The 23,088-nt window shown below is 54.3% G+C and overlaps 1 protein-coding gene across 1 annotated transcript in view; it reads right to left on the bottom strand.

The window, feature by feature from the left end:
• Positions 1 to 15,522, bottom strand: part of GLP1R (glucagon like peptide 1 receptor) — a gene marked incomplete at its 5' end in the record, with an annotated part of 33,177 nt that extends 17,655 nt beyond the window's left edge. The window contains 3 exon segments of the mRNA XM_080805668.1: positions 6,932 to 7,039; positions 7,750 to 7,846; positions 15,445 to 15,522. Coding sequence (XP_080661794.1) covers positions 6,932 to 7,039; positions 7,750 to 7,846; positions 15,445 to 15,522 — 283 coding nt within the window.
• Between the last annotated feature and the right edge of the window lie 7,566 nt (positions 15,523 to 23,088).

Here is a 23,088-nt window from a genome sequence, read left to right as displayed (position 1 = left end):
GCTTCTAGCCTCAAATCACACTCCTGATAAGGTCTGGCGCTGACCACCTGACAGCTCCACAGACATCCACTGTGACTTCTGGTGTTCGGGACTCAGTCCCTGGCTCCCTCCAACACTCCACAGACAGGACAGACCCTGCAACAGATGCGTACAGAGCTGAGAAGGAGGAAGAGACACAGCCCTGCCTCAGGGAGCCCCAGTCTGAGGGGGGAAGACATAGCTCTGTCCTCGGGGAACCCTAGTCTAAGGGAGGAGACATAGCCCTGCCTTTAGGAAGTCCTAATCTGATAGAAATGACACACTCTTATCCTCAAAGATGGCCTGATCTAAATGATACCTAAATGATCATCAATCAGATGCCTGATCCATGAGAGAGGCACAGCCCTTGGGGACACTCCACTCAAAGGGGGAAGACCCAGCTCCTCTCTTCAATGGGGATGTTGGGGATAGCAACAGCCCTTGGAGACCTCCCAGTCTGAAAGGAGGGAGAGTTCCAGCCCCTGTCCTCAGAGAGCTCCCAGCCTGAAGGAAGAAGCATAGTTTCTGGCTTCAGAGAATGAAGACTCTCACAAAAAAAACAGTCCTCAGAAAGTTATAGCATAAATGCAAACTAAGAGAGATCAAACACAGGCCCAACAGAGCTGGGGGTAGGACATTCTCTATGCCCATTCACATCAAGTCTACCACGCCCCACCATCCCCCTACCCGGGGAGGTTGCTGGCTTCGGGCCCCCGGTTCGCTGCGAGGTCATGAGAGGGAATGAGGGCCTTACCTGTGCCTGGAAGGAAATGTCTCATTACCTCTCTGGAGGATAATGTAAGTCTGACCCCAGGACTAGGAAACCGGGGTCAAAACAGGGTTAGGTTAGCCCAGGGAGATCAATGAGGGAAACTGGAACCAGGATGAAATTTAAAAGATTTAAAAATTCTAAAGGACTAAAAGATTTTAAGGACCAGCTCTGAGATGAAGGTGCTGAGGGAGGGAGGGAGGGAGGGAAATGGAGAAGTGTAGGAGGCCCCGGTCAGAAGTTCCCAGGTGGAGCGGCAGCAGCGAGAACTGTATGTGGGAAGAGACTCGTGCACATGTGTGCATGATGGGAGCCCCACAACCCCAGGACCTGCCCCAAAACGGCCCAGCAGGGACGCAGCCATCTAGACCAGGGGTCTGTCCTGCGGTTCACAAACCACCAGTCTGTCCACTCCTGGTATGTCAGACACCTGCAGGGGCTGTCAGTCAGGCCCTCGTCCTTCCTTACCGCCGACCTCCAGTCACCCACGGCTGCTTCTTTGTTCACTCTTCTCCTTTCTCCCACTCTCTTTCATAAACAAGCCCTGAACCAAGGCCCTCTTCAAGAGACAGAAGTATCTGGCAATACAGTAGGGCAAATCAGCTTGCAGCATCATTGCTTCTAGAAGGACCTGGCATTCTAAGAGACTTAACATGGAAGAGAAACAAAAGCCTGACAACCTGATGGCAGGACTTCCAGCAGTGAGAAAAGTGGAGTCCCAATAGCCCTCAAGTGCGTTTATGAACAAAATCAGGCCAAAACAAAGGCAGAGAAAGGTCTGGTTTTAGCAACTGGGAGGGTTCCTCTCAGGACCCAGTGCCTCTCTCATCTGCTGCATGGATGTCTGGAATTCTTCACCAGGGCTTGAATCTTCTGAGATGAGGCCAAGCCAGTCTTCAGTGGCGGGATAACGTCAGAGCAGTGATGGGGATCTGGGCTGACCCCATAGGGAGTGAGACTGATGTCAGAGCCCTTCCTGGCAAACCATTCTCATGACAGCAAGGGAGGAGAAAGGAGGCAGAGGGCCCAGAGGGAAGGGAGAGGATATGGCAATGGGGCAAAAACCACCACTGCACCCAGTACTCAGCCCACAGCAGGGTGACTCCAATAATACCCTAATAATACCACAGGTAACACAGGTGCACCCACAATTGCTTTCCCTCTCCACATGCACCTTATACAGCCTCTCTGCAAGCTACACACTGACCTGCGGCATGCCTGACACCTTTGAACAACACAACCACATTCCAAGGTAGGCGTGGTAAGTCCCATTTTATGGATGGACAAACTGAGCCTTTGAGTGGCCAGGTGACTTGCCCAAGTTCATCCAGCCGGGAAGTAGCGGAGTCAGGATCCAGAGCCCCAGCTCTCTACATTCAGAGATCATAAGTTCACAGCCAAGCTCATTGCTAATAGTCAACCGTGGCCACGTGCCATTTCTTGTCTGCCCTTCTTCTGGGCTTGGGTTTGCTAACATTCCCAGCATCCTCCCAGCAGGTCCTCTGGCCAGTGTGGATCCCCAGCAGTGTGCCCCATTCTTGGGCCTTCTGTCCAGGGCCAGCTCGGAAGATGAGGAGGTGGTACACACCCAGATGTGTGACTGGCACCGTGTCAAGGGATCACTGCGTCCCTGAGAAGCTCAGGGAGCCCATGAGAGTGTGTCTGTCAATTTTCCTTCATTAGTGGCCAGTATTAAAAGCCAGGACTCATTCTTGGCCAGGCCTCTGGTCCCCAGATGCCCATCTTGGCTGGAGGTGGGGTGGGTCCGCGCCCAGCCCTGCTTATCAGCTCAGCTTTATCTGGCCCAGGAGCTGCTGGTAAATCACAGCCAGGGGCTTGGCTCTGGTCTTGTCAACACCGGGAGGCCGCCGGCCGCATGCCAGGAGGCCCAGGGATATTTCATTAAGTCGGACCCTGGTGCTGGAAATAAAACCCCCAATTAAACACTTCCCCGCCCGGAAACTGCAGCGGCGTCTGTAATCAAGCTAACAGCCGCCCTTCCACGTGGATGCAGGCTCTCAGGGCTGTGGAGAGCTGCTCATGAATCCATTAGCTCCTGCACCCTGGCAACAGCAGCGGCCAGCAAGGGCTACTAGGCCCCAGCTGACAGACCGGAGGGCTCAGATTCTGGGTGGGGAGTCCCAGGCCCTCCCCAGTGTAGTGGAATGAGGGTCAAAGGCAGGGCTGGAACTGAAAGCTATCAGCTTGGGTTGGGGGACAGGTGTAGTGTGTCAGTCATGGCGCAGAAGAAGAGCTCAGGTTCTGAACTACACAGACCCAAGTTCAAATCCTAGCTCTGCCCTCAACCAGCTGTGGGACCTTGGGCAGACCTCGCTGGGCCTCAGTTACCTCATCTGTAAAATGGGAACCGTAACGGCGTCCCAGGTATGTGGTGTGAGGATTAGGAGATAAAGCATGAGAAGTGCCTGGTGTGTAGGAGGCCTTTAAGATATGGTCACAGTAAAAGCTCTGCGGCTGCCCATTTTCTCCAGAAGGCACTCCCTCAGTGAGGCTGGGGCTGGGGCAGGACACCACCTCAGCCACCACTCCTCCAGGGCCAAGCTCCGGCCCCGGTCTCCCTGGGGCAACACCGGCCTGCCGGCCTGCCAAGAAAGCTCCTGGGCTTGACAAGACTCAAGGGAGGCACCTGTCAGAGTTTCTGAGAATTGTGAGTTATATGCCATCTTAAAAGCATTTTATGACTTTCCTATAATGAGAACTAAACTAACAAACAGGTACAGATCAGGAGGGGGTGCCTCTAATGAGACCGGAATGATTTGTAACGAGCGGATCGGCTGTTTGTGGGTAAACGAGGCTGCTAGATGGCCCTCAGGCGGCAACGGGCTCTCGGCAGCCACTCAAGCCTTCTGGTTCACAAAGTCTTATTAATGCCAGGCATCTCCTCTGAACACGTTCCTTCCTTGAGTCATCTGCTTCTGCCCTCTGGGGTCCCAAATGCTGAGTTAGAGGGCTCAGAAGTCAAGGCTTTGGCTGGCGTCCTATCCCTGGATGTCAGGTGGCTCTGAGGCCTGAGGCCTGGCCCCAGCCCCATCTCCAAGGTGAAGCCTGGCTGTCTTCCCCTCCCGGAGGGCCCTCCTTCCCCCTTCTCCAGCTCTCTGTTCTTTCAGCGCTGGCGCTGATGCCCCCTTTCTCTGGAAGCCTCCCCGATGCCATACCCCAGGTAAAAGAGGGGGCTCTGACTTCCCTCAGCACCACTGGCTGAGCCGCTGAGCTGACCTCGTCAGCCCTGTGGTGAGGGGTCACCCCCTTTTCCTCAATGCACACACACACACTCCTGAGGTCTCACCAGCACCCCTATCTCCTGAGATGGACCTAACCTGAGTGCGTGGTCATTGTTTTGAATTTAATTCTTTCTGTGGTCACATATCCTTCTGCCCTGCACCTCAGAAGACTGACCTGTGTGGACAGCATCGCTTGGACTCCCTGCCCTCTACGGGTTTGCCCAGTGGGAGGCACAAGTAAAAGGTAGGAGGGCCTCTCTCTGGCCACAGCCCTGCTGGGTGGGCTCTCCATCACCGCCACCTCCAGCTGTCATGAGGGACCCAGAGCCCTGTGCAGGCTCCACTCAGGTCTAGGAATGCTAAAGCTTCCTCCTCTTACAGTCCTTGGTGCTTTACACCTTCAAGGCCCCTTAACCCTGCCCAACCTTGGCAAGTGTCCCCTCCGTTAAATTCTCTTCAGAGTCTCAGCTGAGTGTGTTCCCTGCCACGACCCTGCCTACAACACTCCGGTCCTTCTCTTCACCCCTAACTGTGTCTTTCGGAGTCAAGTTTCTCCATAGGCCATTCCCTTGATCAGCCCAAGAAACTCCAGCTCTGGCCCCTTCCTGCTTCCACATGGCCTGGTGGGTGTCAGGGAAGCCCCTGGGGCCAGCCGCTGCCAAGGGGACCAGCAGGACAAGTCAGAACAGGCAACTATGCTGTGGGAGCACACGGTGGGTGGCTCTACAGGTCCCTAACTCAGGGAGAGGAGAGAGAAAGGCAGAGCTGGTGATCCTGAGTGTCAGAAAACAGAGTGAATTAGCATGGTGAATCAGGGGAGGGAGTGGAGCCTGGCAGGGGGCCTGGGCAGCGGCCAGTATCTTCATGGAGAAAGCAATAAAACCGTGTTCGCTCATAAACGGGCATCACCAGGACCTATTTCCTGCTCAAATAAAATTAAAGGTGATGGATGGAGCCGCAAGGGGCAGGCAGAGCTGGGGGCAGCTTAGTGCTGAGTGATGGGCCCTGTCTGGGGCCTGGCTCCCTGGGGTCTAGAGGCTCAGCCCAGGCTGGCCGAGCAGCCGGTCCCAAACCTCCAGGAGGCAGGGCAAGCCTGTGGATTTGGGGAGGTGGGGCAGATAAGTAGGGTGGGTGGAAAAACTCAACAGCAACCATTTTTCAAGAACTTGCAATCCTACCCATACCGTTATCACCTGGCTTTATCCCATCTCCCAGGCGAGTGAGCTGAGACACAAAGAGGTCCAGGCATCTGCTGAGGCTCCCAGAGCCACTCAGAGCACTGGCAAGAAGAACCATTAGATTGCGGGACTCAACTCCTTCATTTGTAGAGAGGGCAGGCAGCTCATTACCGTTCCCTGGAGTGTGCCCAGCCAGCAGACCCAGGATGCTCACCTGTCTTCACGCCCTGAGCCACACACCCAGGAACATACACATATGCACACACACACAAGTGTGCACACTCAAGGGAGCCTGGTGTAGAAATTCCACCAATTCCAAACCAGATTCTGGAATGGATTCCTGGGTCTGCTACTCCCTAGCTTGTGAGCTTGGAAAAGGCACTTGGCATCTCTGTGTCTCAGTTTCCCCCCTCTGTAAAATGAGAGCATAATCAGAGTCCTTGCTCATGGGAGGAGTCATTGAGTGTAGGGATATAAAGTGCTTATAACAGGCCATAGAAGTGCTGTGGGAGAGACCACTGGTCCACTCTGCATCTTACCAGGTGGGTGCCCCTCTCCAAGCCCCAGCTCTCCTTGCGCACCATGGGGGGAGGTGGGTGTACTGGGAAGACTGAGAAGGAAAGAGCCTCCTCAGCACCCCTCCCCGGGCTTCATCTGACGTCGGTCCTTTGTTCTGAGGGGACGTCTACTGCCAGACCTCGCCAGGGGCCCTGAGGGTCCACCAAGGGGCCACCTCTTCCAGGAAGACTGCTGACTTCCCACAGTATGACCTCATTCTCCCACTTGCTTCTGGGCTTACTTCTGCTTGAAGGCCCCTTCAAGACACAGTGGTTAAGAGCACAGTCTGGGTTCAAACGGTGGGTCTACCATTTACCACATCATCTGAAGCAACTGGTTTCCGCTTTCTGGGGCCTCAATTGCCTCATCTGTACAACAAGCATAACCATGAGGTGGCTATAAAGAGTAAATGGTATACCCTGCTTTGAGGTACCAGATACCAGATACCAGACTTGGCACAGTGTAGGTAGTCAGTAAATATCGGCTATTATTATTATGAGAGTGACTTTTCTCCTTTACTGAGACTATGAGCTCCTTGAGGCAAGGGTGCTGGTCCCCTGTTAACCTCTCTGGTGCCTGGGACAGGTGGGTGGCAGTGGGGGTGCACTGGCTACCCCTCCAGTCAGAGCACCCCCTGCAGCCTCTGTAGGTCCCTACATTCCAATGACACACCTCTCCCAGGGCAGGGTGTCCCTTGCAGGCAGGAGTGAGCTAGGGAGGGAAGCCCACTGGCGGTGGGGGTGGGGGGCTGGAGGAGAGACAACATCACCACTGCCCTAATCTCTCATCTCATCTGTATTCATCTGACCAGAGTCAGGAGGTGGCCAGGCACCACAATGAGGTAGGTGGCACCTACAAACACACATACATACACACACACACACACTCCCAACCCTAGGATCTGTTCCCACCCAGCTCCTTTCCTGACTACTGGATGGAGGGGGCTTACATGTCTCTCTTAAGTCAAACCCCACACTCTCCCTCTCCCCTCCCACGCCAGCACAGGCCCTAGCCTAGGCTACACCTGAGGCTCCCCACGGCCCCCTCCCAGGGAAAGACAGGCAGGGAGACACCCATCAGGAGGCCTAAACACCTTCTGAGTCCTGAGTACTGAGTCGGGCAGAAAGGCAGCAGTGCTCCAACTCCACCGCGGAGAGAGGACTCACCACTGCTGGCCCAGGGCAGGTACCAGGGGCAGCTGACATTCACGAACGAGCCTGGCAGCCCATCTGGCCAGCAGGCATACTCATCGAAGGTCCGATTGCAGAACAGACCTAGGGACAGAAGAGAGAGTCTCTGAGTTCCTGCCTGGCCTGGTAGTGGCACTCCTCCCCACTCCCTGCTGTGGAGGCTGATGGGCCCAAACCTGTGCCCTGCTAAGCTCTGCTGGGCACTTACTGTATGCCCAGCACTATTCCCACCTGGCAGGTACCGTGCAAGGGGACTCAGGCCCCGAGCAGCCACGGAACTTGGAGCAAGTTACTTACTGTCTAGTTTCTCATCTGTGAAATGGGGTTGATCCTGAGCCCACAGGGCCTTTCGGGGACCAACAGTGTTATGTCACATGGATCCCTGTGCATGGTACGTAAGTGCTCTTAAAGTCTCTGTCTCAGGCGAGGGGGAAAACAGTAGCTCATGGGGCTAGAATAACCTGCCTGTGGTCACGGTGCTATGATGGCAGGGCCAGGATTTGAACCTAGGCCTATTTGGCTCCAAACCTCTGCCCTTTAGACCATCCCACAAACTCCCCTGAAACAGTGCTTCCTATAAATATGTTCGTTGGGCCTCCAGCCCCTGCATAGGCCAGAGGTGTGAAGAAAGGCCAAGAATGGAAAGTCCAGGTCCCTGCTCCCGAGAATAAGGAGGAATAAGACAGCACCCCAAGGCCTAGGGCCGATGTGGCATCCTAGAGAGGCAAATGATGCCTGGTCATGACTTGGGGAGTGGGGCTTCGAAGTCTCCAGGGAATCCCACCTGGACTCACCTGTGGCAGGGGGGGGAGCCTCAGTCAGGAATCGCTGGCACTGGTGTCGATATTCTCGCCATTTCTGCACTGTCTCCGAGAGGGACACAGTGGCACCCTGTGCGGGGAGGGGAGAAATGGAGGCCCCTTGGGTCCAGCCAATCTCTCTCTTACGCCCTGCTCCCCACACTTGGTTTCTTCATCTCCAGGGTACCTTAGAGCCCCAAATGCCCTCAGGCACTGGCTATGTCCAAGAGGGGGACAGAGCAAGTCCTACCACAGGGGGGTTCCAGGTGGATATTTTTACATCTTTATCCCTCCCAATAGACAAGCGCATAGCTTGATGTGTAGGAAGGCCAGCAAATATCTACTGAAATGATACTTTTGGGGAGTGAGTGGGTGACGGGGGAGGAGAGGGTATCCATTCATGGTCTCCTCTGACCTCACCGAGAAGGCAGAGTTCCTGAGGGCCCAAGACTTCATGATTGCCAAAGACTCCTTTCCCAGTGCCCAGTCAGCCTGCCCCCAAGGTTCCTGCACTTTCAACCATTCCAGTAGGGGACATGCTGGCCCAGAGTGGGAAAGGAGCTCAGTTGAAGCCACATAGTCCTCCAAGGAGCAGAGGCTGGTAAGGCTACTTCATTAGCATCTCTCCTGAAATATACAGTCATTATCTGGGAGGCCAACAGGACCTCCCTCCCTTACCCCCGCACTGCCCCTTTCTAATGTTAACAATAGAGATCAAATATTCAGCTCAGCTTCACCACCTGAAGAAGTCCTGAGGACACGGGGTCAGAAAAGTACCAGAAAAAGGAGCTCAGGCTTGCAATGGGATGGGTCCCCCTATCTGTGAGGAAGGGGGACATGAACCTCAAGTTTTAGATAAGGTAGACACAACAGGCTTTTTAGCACAGAGACCCAAACAGACCCACCCACGTGAGAAATGACCCTTCTGAGAAAAAAAAGAAATTTTTGCTCACTTCTTTAAGATAGGTCCAGGGATGGTGTTCCTTTTTTCTTTGTATTTTTTTCCTGAACAGGCTTAAGATTCTAAATATTCCTCATTTGGAGGCTGCAGATGCTGAAATGACCAGGGAGCCCCTTGTGCAAAATTTAAGGTTCATACATAATTGAAAACAAAATTTCGCTTTTTGAAATCACAAAAATATACACGTGTGCTGAAATCAAAATAGCTACTTTTTAGAAGTTTGTACCCTTGACTTGGTGGTGGTGCCCTAAGCACATGCTGGATCTGGTTTTGGGTAATCTTGCCCTGGTTTAAGCTGAGTCCTGGTTTATAAGACACCTCCCACAAAGACACAGGTTGTCCTGTGCTCATCCCTGCCCACAGTGGAAGCTTCTGGAAGGGGACCAGGCTTGCTAGAGCCCCAGCCGTGTTCTAGGGGTTAGTGTGCTGAGGCTACAAGTAGTGTCCCCTGAAGGAGCTCTTCTGAGAGCAAAGGTCAAGTGATTTGTTTTAAAAAACAAATAAAAGAACAAGGAATAAAACACAACAGTGGTGAAGGCAGTGTCTTGATTTTTAGCTACAACGGAAAGGTCAGCAGAATTTTCACTACAGCCAGTCCCGGTGGATCAACCCACTCTCCACCCCTTTTCCTTCTATCCCCACCCCTGGACCCCCAGCGCAGCAGCTGGTGGTAAAGGGGCAGAAAGACTGGGAAGAAATTCTTGATCTCCCTTTCTAGAAGGAAAGCAGGAAGGAAGCAAGGTCACGGTCACAGCTGGGAAATGGGGCCGGTGTGTCTGGGGCAGGGAGTGGGGAAAAGGAAGCCGATGGAAACCAGAAGTCTCAGGGTATGGATAGGAATGAGGTTAAAGGCTAAGGACAGCACCATGATGGCGAACCTGGTCACTAACACTCCAGGGCGTTTCAAGACAGAGGGAGCCCTGTCACCTGCTCTGAGCAGAGCTTCTGATATAAAACTATCTTCAGACTAAGATTCCCTGAGGGCAAGACTGTATCTCCCCCACCTCACACTGGGGCTTTCTGAGGTAGGGCTGTGTCTTCCCTCAGACTGGGGCTCCCCAAGGGTAGGGCTGGGTCTCCCCACTCAAGATGGGGGCTCCCTGGGGGCAGGGCTGTGTCTCCCCCTCAGACTGGCCTCCCTGAAGGGAGGGCTGGGTCTTCCCCCTCAGACTGGGGCTCCCTGAGGGCAGGGAATATCTCTCCCCCGAGAGAGACAGCTTCCTGACAATCTGGGTCCTCCGTCTTCTTCCCACACGAGCCCAGGGTCTCCACAAACTCCTCACTGCACTTTTCTCTCCCCCTCCCTCCTCCCACTGCACATATAGCACAAACTACCGGGACCTCTGGCCTCTCCCCCATCTGGTGTTTATGGAAGTCATATTGTGCCAGGCTCTGGGAGGTAATGAGGATGAGGGAGATGGGGAACACATAGAGGAAAGGCAGAGCCCTAGCCTGAAACAGTCCTCAAGCTACTTGGGGGTGGGTCAGGTCAAGGGCTTAGCAGGACATCATGAGAAAGCAGGGGTGAAAGCGTTCAGGGGGTGGTTGGGGCCAGGTTCAGGTAGACTCAGTTCTAGGGGACTCTGGGGACTGTGAGCTGAGGAAGACACTGGGCTAGCAAGATTGGAGGATGGGCATTTCAGCAGGATGGCCCAGCAGAAACCAAAATGTAGAGGTGGGGACAGTTCCTGTCAGCAGAGAAAGGCCTTGGACTGGTGTTCCAAAGAAATTTCTGGGCCAGGGAGAGAGCAGGGGCCAGGACTGGGGTAGATATGAGACTCTGGTCTGGGACAAGGCTGGTGACCAGCAGTAAGCAGGGCCCAAGTGCTCAGGTGAACACAGTAAGACCGTGGAGGGTGAACAGCCCTGGCTTTGGGCTCAGATCCAGGCCCGGCCCTGACTCCCCCACAGATTAAGTTTGTTACCCTGTGCAAGAGTTTTAACTTCTAGCCTCAGCTTAGATGTGTGCAAAATGGGAATAATAGTAGTCCCTACCTATCCCCTGTCCCCAGGATTGTTGTGAGAATTAAAAGTGAGTTAATGCTTAGAAGGGTCCCTGGCCCATGGAAAATGTACAGCCAATGCAGCCCTTCTCAGGACTTCTGCTGTTTTTATGAGAGAAGGAAAAGACAGAGTGGACAGGGCAGCCTGGCCTCCTGGGGAGTCTGGGCGCTACCCCTCCCTCACTTCCAGGATCAGCAATCTCCCAGGAGAAAATGAACACATTTTCCTGCCAAGGACCAGTCATTCTGCTTAGTGTGTGGCAGCTTTCAGCCGCAAACCCATGTGGGGAGGCTCAGGACTCAACGTCCGTGGGCAGGGAACCGTGAGAAGTGGCAGGCCCTGTCCCGCAGCCCCCAGCCCCATTTCACCCTCCTCTGGCACAAGTCCCTGCTCCAAGACTGATGAGGTGGAGCTGTGGGTGCTGCTGATGGGAAGGACATGGTCGTGGAGATGGCAGGGTTGGACCAGAGAAGAGGGCAGCGGTGGGGGCTATGGGGCCAGGTGAGGGCAGCTTGGAAGGTTTTAGAATCCAGACTTGCCAGGCTTTGTGAGATCTCTCTGAAGGGGATGAGGGGATAAAATGGAGACAATGCCCAATGGAGGTTATAATAAGGAGGGGCATCTCTCAGATTCAGGAGTTTCGGGAGGAAGCAGGAGGTGAGAAAGAGGATGCCAGGAGGGAGTGGCGTGCTGGAGAGAGCACTGGACAGAGAGCCACAAGTCCTGGGTTTAAAATCCCAGGTCTGGTTGTTAATGTGGGATTGACAGAATTCACTTTAATCCTTTGGGGCCTCAGTTTCCTCATCTATAAAATGGGCGTGTTGCTCTTACCAAAGAGTTACTGTACAGATCCAGCAACATAAAGTAGGTGAATATCTTTTTGAATTCTCCAGCCTGTACCGGTGGGCAGCGACAGAAGGAAAGGCAGTCAGGGAAGGATGAAGATGGAGTGGCTGCTCTCGAGGTGACAGAGTCTTCCCTTCTCCCCGGGAAGGCACTCAGTCTCCAAAGACTGGGCACCAACCTAAAAAAATTCCTCCTCCAGTTTTGTTTCTCAGTGTGAATTAAGTTCCTTGCTTTTCTGGGAACCTTTTTGATTGAGGGAAGGAGGAACAAGACCTTGGCCTCTCTGGGCCACCAGGGTGGGAAAAATGGGCTAGGACCCCAAAGGAGAAAGAGAGATCCACAAGACAACTCTGGGACCTCCCAAAGGATGCTGCCCCTACCTTCCCCAGCAGTTCCGCCCCACACCCCCAGGCTCCTTCCTCTCTGTCCACCTCCCATTGCCCAAACCATCACCCTGGCCCCTGTGCCCAGGAAGGGTGGGGGCTGCCAACCCCTGGCTCCTTGATCTCATTGTTTTTTTTCTTAAGGGCTCCAGATATGTGAGCAGAGGGCAGGGAAAAGAAAACTGACCCGCAGTGTCATATGCTCGGGAACCCTCACACAGATACACTGTCACACACGTTATCATGCATACCGTTGAACACACGCTTACATGACAGTCTCCCCCCCTCCACACACACACACACACACACACACACACACACACACAGGTTGTCAGGTACACACTCACATGCTGAGACACTGCCCCCAACACACGCGTGCGCACACACACACACACACCCTTCTTGACTGACACATACTCGACCCACGCGGTCACAAACACGTACACAGAAAAACACACATTCTGTCACGAGCACACTCTCTCACTCACATGCTGGCACATCCCGGCAGACACCCATTTACACAAAAATCTCTCTGTCTCTCACACACACACATATAGACCTTCCCATAGACATGGTATCACACATGGGGTTGCAAACACATATACACTACTGGACACACAATTACATGCTGAGATGTTTCACACACGGTGACTCGCACACCAGCGGACTACCACACACGGATCACACACACGTACACACAGAAACAGGGGCTCATAAAACCCACATCCTTCTCCCCCTGGTCTCTCACTTTTCGTGTCCCTCTACCCGTCTCTATCCCTGTATTTCTGTGTCTCTCTATCACACATACACACATTCACACACACACCCGGAGGAATCTGCCAAGGGCCAGGCTGCAGCTAAGGAAGGGCCTGTTTTTCCTCAGAGAAAGGAATCGGAGGGCAGGATGTGGTTTCTTGGTGGCTCCTGTCCCAGCCCCCACCTGGGATCCGTGTCCGGGAGGGAGCCCAGCTCAGAACAAAGTCCACGCTGACCGCTGTGCACCCTGGACTCCCTCCACCCTTCACTAGAATGCGGAGGCTCAGGCCTCCCACAGCCCTAGGCTGCCCTAGGCTGCCCTGAAGAAGGCTTCCGGATTCTGGAGGACAAATGGGTCAGCTCCCCCATGTGCCTAAAGCTACCATTTCAGGGTTCCAGTGGCTCAGTCCTCTCCATAACTTTTTGTGGTAGAGGTTGTGATTCCTGCTTACAGACGAGGACACAGGTTTGGGATGGTCATTGTCCTACCCAAGATCACCAGCTAAGAGCAAACCTAAGATTTGAACCCAGGTTTGGCTGGTACTCATTTTGGGTGTCAGAGGCTTGCCTGTCTCCTCATAGACCAGCTCCCTCACAGGGGTCCTGGGGAGGTAAGGAATAGGGGAAGGGGGTGGTCCTTTCAGCAACAGTGAAGGAGTGGCCTAGGCCCTCTTCTTTAGAGGTCAATTTGGCCATCCACCTGCCTGGAAGGAAGCCACTTCCAGCCTAGTCAGATCTGACAGTGGACAGCTCACTCTGTGTTCTTCCAAGAAGCAGGTTTGAGGCACCAGCCCAGCCTCTCACCCATTTTTCTCTCTGTGTCTGAGTACCCCTAGTCTTACTGACCTCATGAACAGAAAACAGAAAGCAAAATTCACCCATTTCTAGAGTGTTCTACATGGGCATAAGGCTGTGTCACAGGACTGCAGTCTAATCTCAAAGCCCCTTTGCTCAGATCTCTGTGGTGGCCAGGGAGGCTCAGTCCCTCCCCACCCACCCCCCACCGCCCCCGCAACAAGAACAGCCCTGGAAAGTTCCATCTCCTTGCTCAGAGCCTAGCTCCTCCTGTCCTGCTCTGCCCTCTCAGGCCTGTTAGGGCTCTAGGATAGTCGGCTTTTGCACTGACCCAGGACTGAGGAGTGAAGGGATCAGAAGTAAGGGCAGGTTCAAGGAACCAGATTCCCCTGGGAAAAGGAATTTGGGGAAGAAGACAGGCAGCCTACAGAACCTCCCCTCTTCCCTCAGTTCAAACCAGGTCTGCAAACCTGCCTGGAGCAGGATGGGAGGTGGCCGCAGGGCTTTCCACCTCCATTCAGTCCCAGTCCCAGCCCAGAGGCAGTAAAGATGAGCCTGAGAGGCTGTCATGCTAACGTATCTGCAGTCCTGGCTCCTGAGAGATGCCAAGTACACCAGGGAAGTCAAGGCCTGGCTGAGGGACTGTGGGAAAGTGCTGGGGAAGCCGGGGTGTCTCCTGTGGCTAGGGTCAGTAGCTGGGCTGGGGGACAGGTAGAGGGAAGGAATGAGTCCGGAAAAGAAATTGGGGTTGGGAGGCTGAAATGGGCTGGCACATCTGTCCACCTCTGGATTCTCAGCCAGGCTGGAGTCAGCCTTTCCCAAGGCAATGGCCCCTCACCATGTCCCCCACCTGTGCTGGGACAAATTGCAAGGCCTGTACAGCTCCACTCCCCAAAGCTCTCAGTTCTTCAGGTCTGGGGGTAGGAACCAGAGGCAGCAGGAAGAGATATTTCCCTTGACACCAGACAGGCCACCCAACCCTGCGCCTCCTCTCTGCTCTAGCGTCTCACATCTTTGGACAACTCCCCACTCTGCCCGCAGGCTTGCTACAGCCCCCAGCCCAGGAGTCTGCAGACAGGAAAGTCAGGGAGGGCAATGAGAGCCGCAGACAGGGGCTGCAGGGGTCTATCTGTGATCTGCTCCCCAGTGGCACCCATGGGACCAAGTGTCTCTGCGTGTCCCAGTATGCCTTCTGGTATATGTTGTCAACCAGGTTAGTCAGAATGGGGGGTCACACAAGTGTGTAAGGGGGACCTGGCTGCTCCCAGAGGCGCTGGGAGCCTCCTTACGTGTTTGCCGCAGGGGCTGGGGGAGGGGGCACTCAAGTTCCGTCAGGGAGGTCAGAAAGAAGGACAACCAGCTGCCACCGCAGGGTCCCTGGGGCTATGAGTCAAAGGCTGTGCTGGGGGGCTGGTGAGGGGGTAATGGAGCTGGGTGTCCACACCCTGGCCCTCTAAATCTTCCCGGAGCCTTCTGGGGTCTTTGATGAGCGAGCGGGGTGGGCTAGCGGCAGGCACCGCGGGGAGGGCTCAGGGACGTGTTGGGAGAGGTGAGGTCAGGGAAGGTGGCGAACCGGGGCCGTGCCAGGACCGTGGGCACGAGTCTGCGAGGAGCAGGAGTTGGGAAAGTGGTCTGGGGAGATGCGGCGCAGAAGTCAGCGCAGGGCGGCTGCGGGGCAGCTGGTGGCCTGGTTGGGGGTGGGGGGCAGGGGCGGAGAGGGAGGGGGCGCGGCCGCCGTCCAAGCCCCCACTTCGGGCAGCCATCCAAGCCCCTGGCTCAGGGCGCCCAACTCTCCAGTGCCTACTCCCCCCCGGAGCTTCGGTTCCCTCCGCCGGCTGTGGCGGAGTTTCGCTCAAGTCCCGGCCGCCCCTGCCGGGACCCTGTGTCCGCAGCGCTCAGGGCCCCCTGCCTTCTCCCCCTACCCCCGGGGGCCACGGGTCTCACCTGGGGACGGGGGCCGGCCCTGCCCACCGCCCCGAGCAGCAGCAGCGCCAGGCAGAGCGGGCTGGGGGCGCGAGCCATGGCGGGGCGCTCAGGACCGGGCCATCGCTGCCACCTGCGGAACCGCGCGCGGCGACTGATCCCGGGCGGCCGGCGGCGCCGGGGGAGGAGCCGACGCGGGGCCGCCCCGCCCGCGGGAGGGGCCCGCTGGGTCCCGCGTCTTCCGCCGGGGCAGCCGGGGGCTTCCTCCACCTCTCACCTGTCGGTCCCTGGCCGCGGGCACCCGGCGCTGCGCTCCGGGCTGAGAAGCGCAGGAGCCTGCCACGAGCACCCAGCTCCGCGGGTGCCCTCGTTCCCAACACCCGCCCCCCACAGCCTCCCGCAGGTTCCCCCAAGTTCCTCTGGCTAAGGAAAGCCAGACCCCCCCCCCCATTCAGGCTACCCCAGAAGAAACTGAGGCTGGACCAGCGCGTGGGACTTGTCCAAGGTCACACTACCCGTAAGACCCCTCCCGTTTCCGGTTACTTTCGTGTAACCCAAGAGCTGCTAGCGACTAGTATAAGAAAGAGCCGCTGAGCGGGGTTACCCCGCCCCAAGACCTCTCCTCATTCCCGAGCTTGATCCTGAGGGTCGCCCCGGGAGAGCTAAGGTTGGGAGAAGAGCGGAGAGACGAGGACAAATGGATCGGTGGAGCCCTTAGTGGAGGGTCTGGAGTTTTTCTCCCACTCCTGCAGCCCCCATGGCCCTTGTTCTGAATCACTAGGCTCTTAGAACCGTGTGTCCCTGGGCCGACGTGGGCCCATGGCTGTTCCCTCTGCCTCCTGTATCTTTGCCACCCGCTTTGTAGGGACTCTGTATTTTACCTGCCTTTAGATCCACCCCTCATCCCCCAAACACAGTGCGGGCAGGGGTTGGCGGGCGTGGATGGTGCACAGGCTACCCTCAGATTCCCTTCTTACAGCCAGGCTGGGGAAGAGAGTGCAGACTTTACTTCCCTGATGCCCTTAAGGAGTAGGGGTGGGAAGAGGGGATTGCCCCAACCCCCAAAGAACTTTGATGTCACTGTTGGGAAGGGGGGTGGCAACAGCACGCAGTCCTGGACTCACCATAGTGGGGGGTGTCTGGAGCATCCCGAAAGGAAAGAGAGTCTGTGAGAGTAACTGCTGCTCTGGGAAAAAGAACTTCTGGAAGCCCTGAGGGAAGTTGGCAGGGGTAGGGGTGAGAAGGGGGAGGGGGGCAGAGACAGCCAGTGAGAGGAGCCAGGGGCTTCCTTTCTGCCAGAGGGATCATCCACTCCAGCAAGCTCTACTTCCACTACCTGGGAGTCATGTCTTCCCTCCCCTGACCAGAAGGCAGTCTACAGTCTCTTAGGATTATGAGCCTGTTCAGCTACACTCGACAGAAAACCCCAAATAGCAATGGTGTAACCAAGGGCTCCCATATACAAGACCAGAGGTTCACCCTAGGGCTGGAGCAGTGGCTGATCATTAGGGTTCCCCCTGTTCTTCTAGCTTCCACCATTCTTATGGCCCAAGCCTTCCACTAAAAGATCCAAGGGGTTTGCTCCGGCTCTCACCATGATATCCAAATTCCAGCCAGCCTGAAGGAGAAAGGGGAGGAGGAGGGGTGCGCCTCCATGGGTAAGGGCACATCCTGAAAGTGGCAATTGTCAGTTCCACACCCATTAAGTCTGCACACATTTTTTAAAACAATTTTTTTGATTTAATTTATTTATTTGAGATAGAGAGCATGGTGGGGGGAGCAGAGGGAGAAGCAGACTCACCGATGAGCAGAGAGAGCACCTCGCCAGGCTCCATGCCAGGACCCTGGGATCATGGCCTGAGCCAAAAGCAGGTGCTTAACCAACTGAGCCACCCAGGCGCCCCCACTGGTCAGAATTTAGATGCATGAGCAGTCCTAGCTGTGCAGGGGGTTGGGGAAAGCTCCCTTTGTCCCAGGCAGTCACCGGCAAGGTTAAATATTGGGGTTTGTATTGCTCTAGAAGAAGGCAAAATTAGATGTAGATACATAGATGATATAGATGTCGATACAGGTGCAGGGAAACAACTTGCCGGCTCTGTTTTACCAGGGTGGGGGACTGTGGAGAAGAGGAGGCTAGAGAAGATATTCAGACAGAAGCAGGCATGTGCCATGAATTTCTCAGCCTCCAAATCACATGTATTCAATAGATATTTAATAATCTTGAACGCCTTGTTATATGCCAGAGACTGAACTCGGTCCCAGGGAGAAAGTGGCAATGCTGCCTCTACCCTCAGGAAGATTCTACTCTGTGCAGGAGAGAGACATTCAACAATTATTGGAGCCATTTCTCTTACAGTTACAACGGTGACCAGCACTACTGTGATAAGCAGGTGCCTTTGTGCTGACTAGGAGCCCCTAGGAACAGCTCTCAAGCAGCTCTGGATGGACAGAGGTGGATGGATAGCTATCCCAGCTCCTCTCTCTGGATTGGGACACCTCGGAGGAGTGTACCAGGCTCTCGGGGTTCCCCGTGCAGTGGAGGCCCTGCCATCCACAGCTGCCTTCCCTGGCCTGCCCTACGTTCCCACAGTAGGGCACTAGCGCTGCCTGGGGACACCTCCCAGATAAAAATAAACTACCTGTCCTTAAATCTTCATCTCGGGGTCTGCTTCTGGGAGACCCCAGCTGAAGTCATTGGGCACAGGGAAGTCTCCAGGGATGGAGGTGGCCCCCTGAGCCCAGAGGCATTTGGGTGGCAGATTGCTGAGCTCTCCCAGAGGTCCAAAGCCTCTGAGGTTTCCCTGATGCTACCTCTCATCGCCGCAAGTCCTGCTGTGGCTCCCTGGGTTATAACTGCCTCCTTCTTACTAGACTGGGGATCCGAGAGCCAGCATTCTACTGCAGCACAGCCAACCGAGTGAAGGCTGGGTGTGCTGGTTCTGTCTCTGGTTCTGTCTCTGGGTATGATGGATGCTACTGGGCACCGTGCCCCGGTTCTTCTGTGGAAGGGCCCTGCAGCTGCTGGGAGGTTGTATGTTGGACATTTGGGAAGATTTGTGTCCCGAACTTTTAAGTAAGTGTCAAGGTGAGTCCAAGGTCTGATTCATTCATTCATTTATCTCTTCCTTCCTTCCTTCCCTCCCTTCCTTCCTTCCTTCCTTTCCTCCTTCCTTCCTCTTTCTTTTCTTTTCCTTTCCTTTCTCTTTTCCTTCTTTCCTTTCTTTCTCCCTAACAAGTTGACATCTTTCCCTTCCTCCTTATCCCATCTCCAGAGGATTAGCTTTCTCATAACCCTTATCTGACCTTGTCCCTGAGTCCATCATTGGGTCCCTATCACCTAGGACCAGGTTCTTAAAACTCTTAGTATCTAAGAAGCCTTCTTAGGGCTGCCCCAGCTTACCTCCCAACTGGACTTCTTGCAAGTGCCTCCCTGCCCCTTTCTGCCTTTGCACGTGCAATTCCTTCTGTAGGAGTGTCCTCACTTTCCTCGCCTGCCTGAACCCCTACTCATGCTCCAGGACCTAGCTCAGGCAGCCCCCTCTCTAAGAAACGTCTCCTCAGCCCTGCCCTTCAGTGCTCCTTCAAGACAGCCTAGGTGCTTTTGTCAGTGGCAAGAGCCCTGGAAGTCTCCCAGAAATCCCTGGAAGGATTCCCCAACTTCTGCCCACCCTCGGAGCCTCAGTAAAGGAGGCACCCCACCAGGAAGTTTTCCATAATCCCTCACACCTAATTCCTCAGGGCCCCAGGGCCTTGTGCATATGGCCATCTGGGTATTTCAAACTCTCTTGAATGTTTGCTGGTTACTTTCTCAGTCTCCTCATGGGCTCAGAGTCCCTTAAGGGCATAGGCCTTGTTTTACTAATTGTAATACCCCACAACACCCAGCACAGTGTTTAATATATACTAGAAGCTTGGTGACTCTTGTTTAAAATAAGAAATGGAATGAATTGAAGCACTTACCATGTTCTATCACTGTCCATATGTGTTTCCCTCATTAGACTGTGGGCTCCTTGAGGGAACGAATCTCTCATTGTTCATCTTTGGGTATCCAGCATTAGTACAGGCCCTGGCACATAGTAGGTGCTCAATAACGTTTTTTTGCAGTAGGAGTGTGTCAATCCAAGTGTTCAGTAACATGTCTGGCACATAGTAGGTGCTCAGAAATTTCTCAGAAGAGGGGCGCCTGGGTGGCTCAGTGGGTTAAGCCGCTGCCTTCAGCTCAGGTCATGATCTCAGGGTCCTGGGATCGAGCCCCGCATTGGGCTCTCTGCTCAGCAGGGAGCCTGCTTCCCCCCTCTCTCTCTCTGCCTGCCTCTCTGCCTACTTGTGATCTCTCTGTCAAATAAATAAATAAAATCTTTAAAAAAAAAAAAAGAAATTTCTCAGAAGAAAGATGGGCTGGTACGGAGGACAGATTAGTTCTGGGAAGTACAGTCCTCTCCTCTCTCTACAGTGTTATCAGCCCCCCTCCCAGATCCTGCTGTGGTCTGAATGTTTGCATCCTCCCCCCTAATTCACATGTTGAAATCCTAACCCCCAAGGTGGTGATTATGGCGGTGGGAACTTTGGGAGGCGATGAAGTCATGATAGCAGAGTTATCATGATGGATTGGTGCCCTTCTAAAAGAGACCCCAGAGAAGTCCCTCCCCCAGCTGCCACCATGCGAGGATGCAGAGAGAAAGCCATGCCATCAGTGAACCAGGAAGCAGGCTTTCACCACACACCAAATCTACCAGCGCCATGATCTTAAACTTCCAGCCTTTAGAACTGTGATAAGTAAATGCTTGTTTATAAGCACCAAGTCTATGCTATTTTGTTATGGCAGCCCAAACAGACTATGGCTCCCTAGAACAGAGGGTAGGATGAGCTACCTAAGAACAGAGATTTGAACAGGTGGACTAATCTGTTAAACTAACAAAACCCATGAACAACAATAGCTACCACTTAGGGAGTTGGTGGCAGCTCTGAGCCAGGTGCTGCTGGAAGCTTAGTGCCCTGATTTCCTCAAGTATTATGAGCAGGTACTATTATACCCATTTTATGGAAAAGGAGACTGAGGCTCCAGGATGAAAATTGAATTGCTCATAGAGAGGTGCTGACATTCATCCCCAGGGTCCCCTGCCCCCAAAGCCGGTACAGCAGCACTGATAGGGAATCGCAAAGGAGGCAGGCTTCACCTCCGCCAGTCTGTCTTGGGAGCACCTCCCCTTGGCTCCTTCCTCCGTAGCCCCGAGCTCCAGGTCCTGCTCCTTACCCCCATGCCCAAAGCTTCTCCTGTGGCCCTAAAGGATGGCCCCGTCAGTTTTTACAAAGAAAGCTCATTTTTCAGGTCCCCTTCAGAATGGGACTGGGAGCAACTGGGAGCCCCAGAGATAAAGATGCAGCAAGGTTCTTTTCTATGGAAACAGACCTGGGAGCAGGCCACCCCACCCTTTGTCCTTGGCTGTGGAAAAATCTTTCCTTAGTAGGAAGACCTGGCCAGTGGTCAGGGCAGAATCTTGCAGCATGGGGGAGGCAGAGAGGAAGGGAGGGGGGCTGAGGAAAACTGCTTAAGGGACAGGTGTCTCTTGCCCTTATAGTTCAGTTCCTCTCTAAGCTCCCAGTTCCTTATTTTCCAAAGCTCAAAACTACCCCTCCTCTGGGGGGTCCAGATGAGGAAAGAGCCAACCTAGTTTAGCATAATAGAAACACTCACACCTCCACCCCGATCTTAGAGCCTGTCGGTCTCGGGTTCAAATCCAACAAATCCAATCTCAGTCGCTCCCTGAACACCTCCCTGAGCCTTGGTCTCACAGTCTGTAAAAGGAGGATGATAATGAACACCGCCATTCCCTGAGCCCTTGCCTTAAGCCAGGCACTGATCCAGGAGCTATGTGAGTGTTACTCCATTTTAATGCTCACCACTGCCCCCAGCCTGGCCATTGCCAGTAGAGTCTGAAGATCCGCTGGCCGAGGGAAGAAAGCAGAGACGGAGAGAGCGGGGCCAGGGGTCCTCCTTCTGCAGGAGCTGGGAGAACCTGGTTGCCGGCCACAACAGAGGCAAGAGTGGAGGAGTGTATCTGTCCCCAGAGGTTGCCCCTGCCAGCAAGGGTTCTGTGCCCCTGCCTCTTGCTTCTCTTCTGCCTGTCCCTGTGCAGGGAGCAGCCCTGGGTTTTGAAGTGGGATCATTTTTATCCCCCGCTTGACCCCTTCTGACCCTAAAGCACAAAGCAGTGGAGTAAGTGGCCCAAGATGACTCCGGATAGCCAAGGTAGCCTGGATGCGACCCTCCCAGACCTCGTGTCCTACCTACACAACCCACATTCACCACCTTGCAGAACTGTTGGACCATCAGAAACCGTGCTTGCCCAGAACATGGCATAAACAAGTTCTCTGTAAATGGCAGCATTAATACCCCTCTTATTCCCCATGGCCCTCCCATCTCCCCCCGTCACATCAGCTGGGCCAGGTCTCAGCACGGCAGCAGGAACAGATGCTAGCATCCAGGGTCTCCAGCTCTGGGCATCCCTTCCTGGTCCAAAGGGCTCCAGTCCGATCCCCTAGGTCTGGGGGAGGGAGGAGGCTGGCTGAACCAAAGAGGCCCTGCCCCCACCCCCCAACCAGGCCATGCTCGCTATGCCCCCACCCCTGCCCCCACCACTCACCAATCCAGCCAAATTTCCCAGGTGCTGGGTCCTGTCCAGGTCTGGGCAGTCAGCTGGGGAGGACTTACAGTCTCTCAGGCTACAGTGATTATTGCCCTCCTGGGTGAATGCAGCTCTATTTCCAAAGGGCCAGGGCATTGTTTTCCTAACTGACTCCTCTGTTGAGAAAAAAAGTCAGTGGGATCGTTCCTACTTTACAGAGAGGGAAATTGAATCCCACAAAGGTCAGGGGATTTGCTTGAGGTCATTTAACCAGATGTTGGCAGGGCCTGTGCTCCTCTGGACCAGGGAATAGAACAAAAAGAGGAAGAGGACAGCAAAGTTCTACCAATGGGAATTCTGGCAAGAAATGATGGGTCTCCCTCCATCTCCTCTGGGAGAAATCTGGGTCAGCAGCGAGGAGAGGTGAGAGAAAACCCTGGGGAGGGAGAGAATCATAGGGAGGGTGGCATTGGAAGAATGGTAGAACCAGCGAGGGAGGCAGGTGCTGTCCAAAGAGCCTTCTATTCTCTTCCTTTTGACAAGAAGCTTACGTTGCAGAGCTGGTTGAATGCTCCCCAAATCTGGGCACATAGCTTGTGTTGGTTTCCTGCGGCTGCTGTATAATAAAGTCTCCGCAAACTAGGGGGCTTACACAATAGACATTTATTGCCTCACAGTCCTGGGGGCTTAAAGTCCAAAATCATGATGTTGGCCGAGGGCTGAGAGGGAGAATCTGTTCCAGGCCTCTCTTGTAGCTTCTGGTATCCTTAGGTAGTCCTTAGCTCGTAGATGGCATTCTCCCTTTGTCTTTACATTATCTTCCCTTTGTATCCATATCTGTCCCCAAATTTTCCTGTTGTGTACAATGTCAGTCTATTGGATTAGGATCCTAATGACCTCATTTTAACTTGATTACCTCTGTAAAGACCTTATTTCCAAACAAGGTCACATTCTAAGGTAGTGAGAGCCAAGACTCCAAGATCCCTTTCTTTGATCAACCCATGACACAGCAAGACCTCATTTCCCAGTGTCCCTTGAT

The sequence above is a fragment of the Martes martes genome (assembly GCF_963455335.1).
Source record: "Martes martes genome assembly, chromosome: 6".
In the NCBI taxonomy this organism is placed as follows: Eukaryota; Metazoa; Chordata; class Mammalia; order Carnivora; family Mustelidae; genus Martes; species Martes martes.
This window is presented reverse-complemented; position numbering and strand designations above follow the sequence as displayed.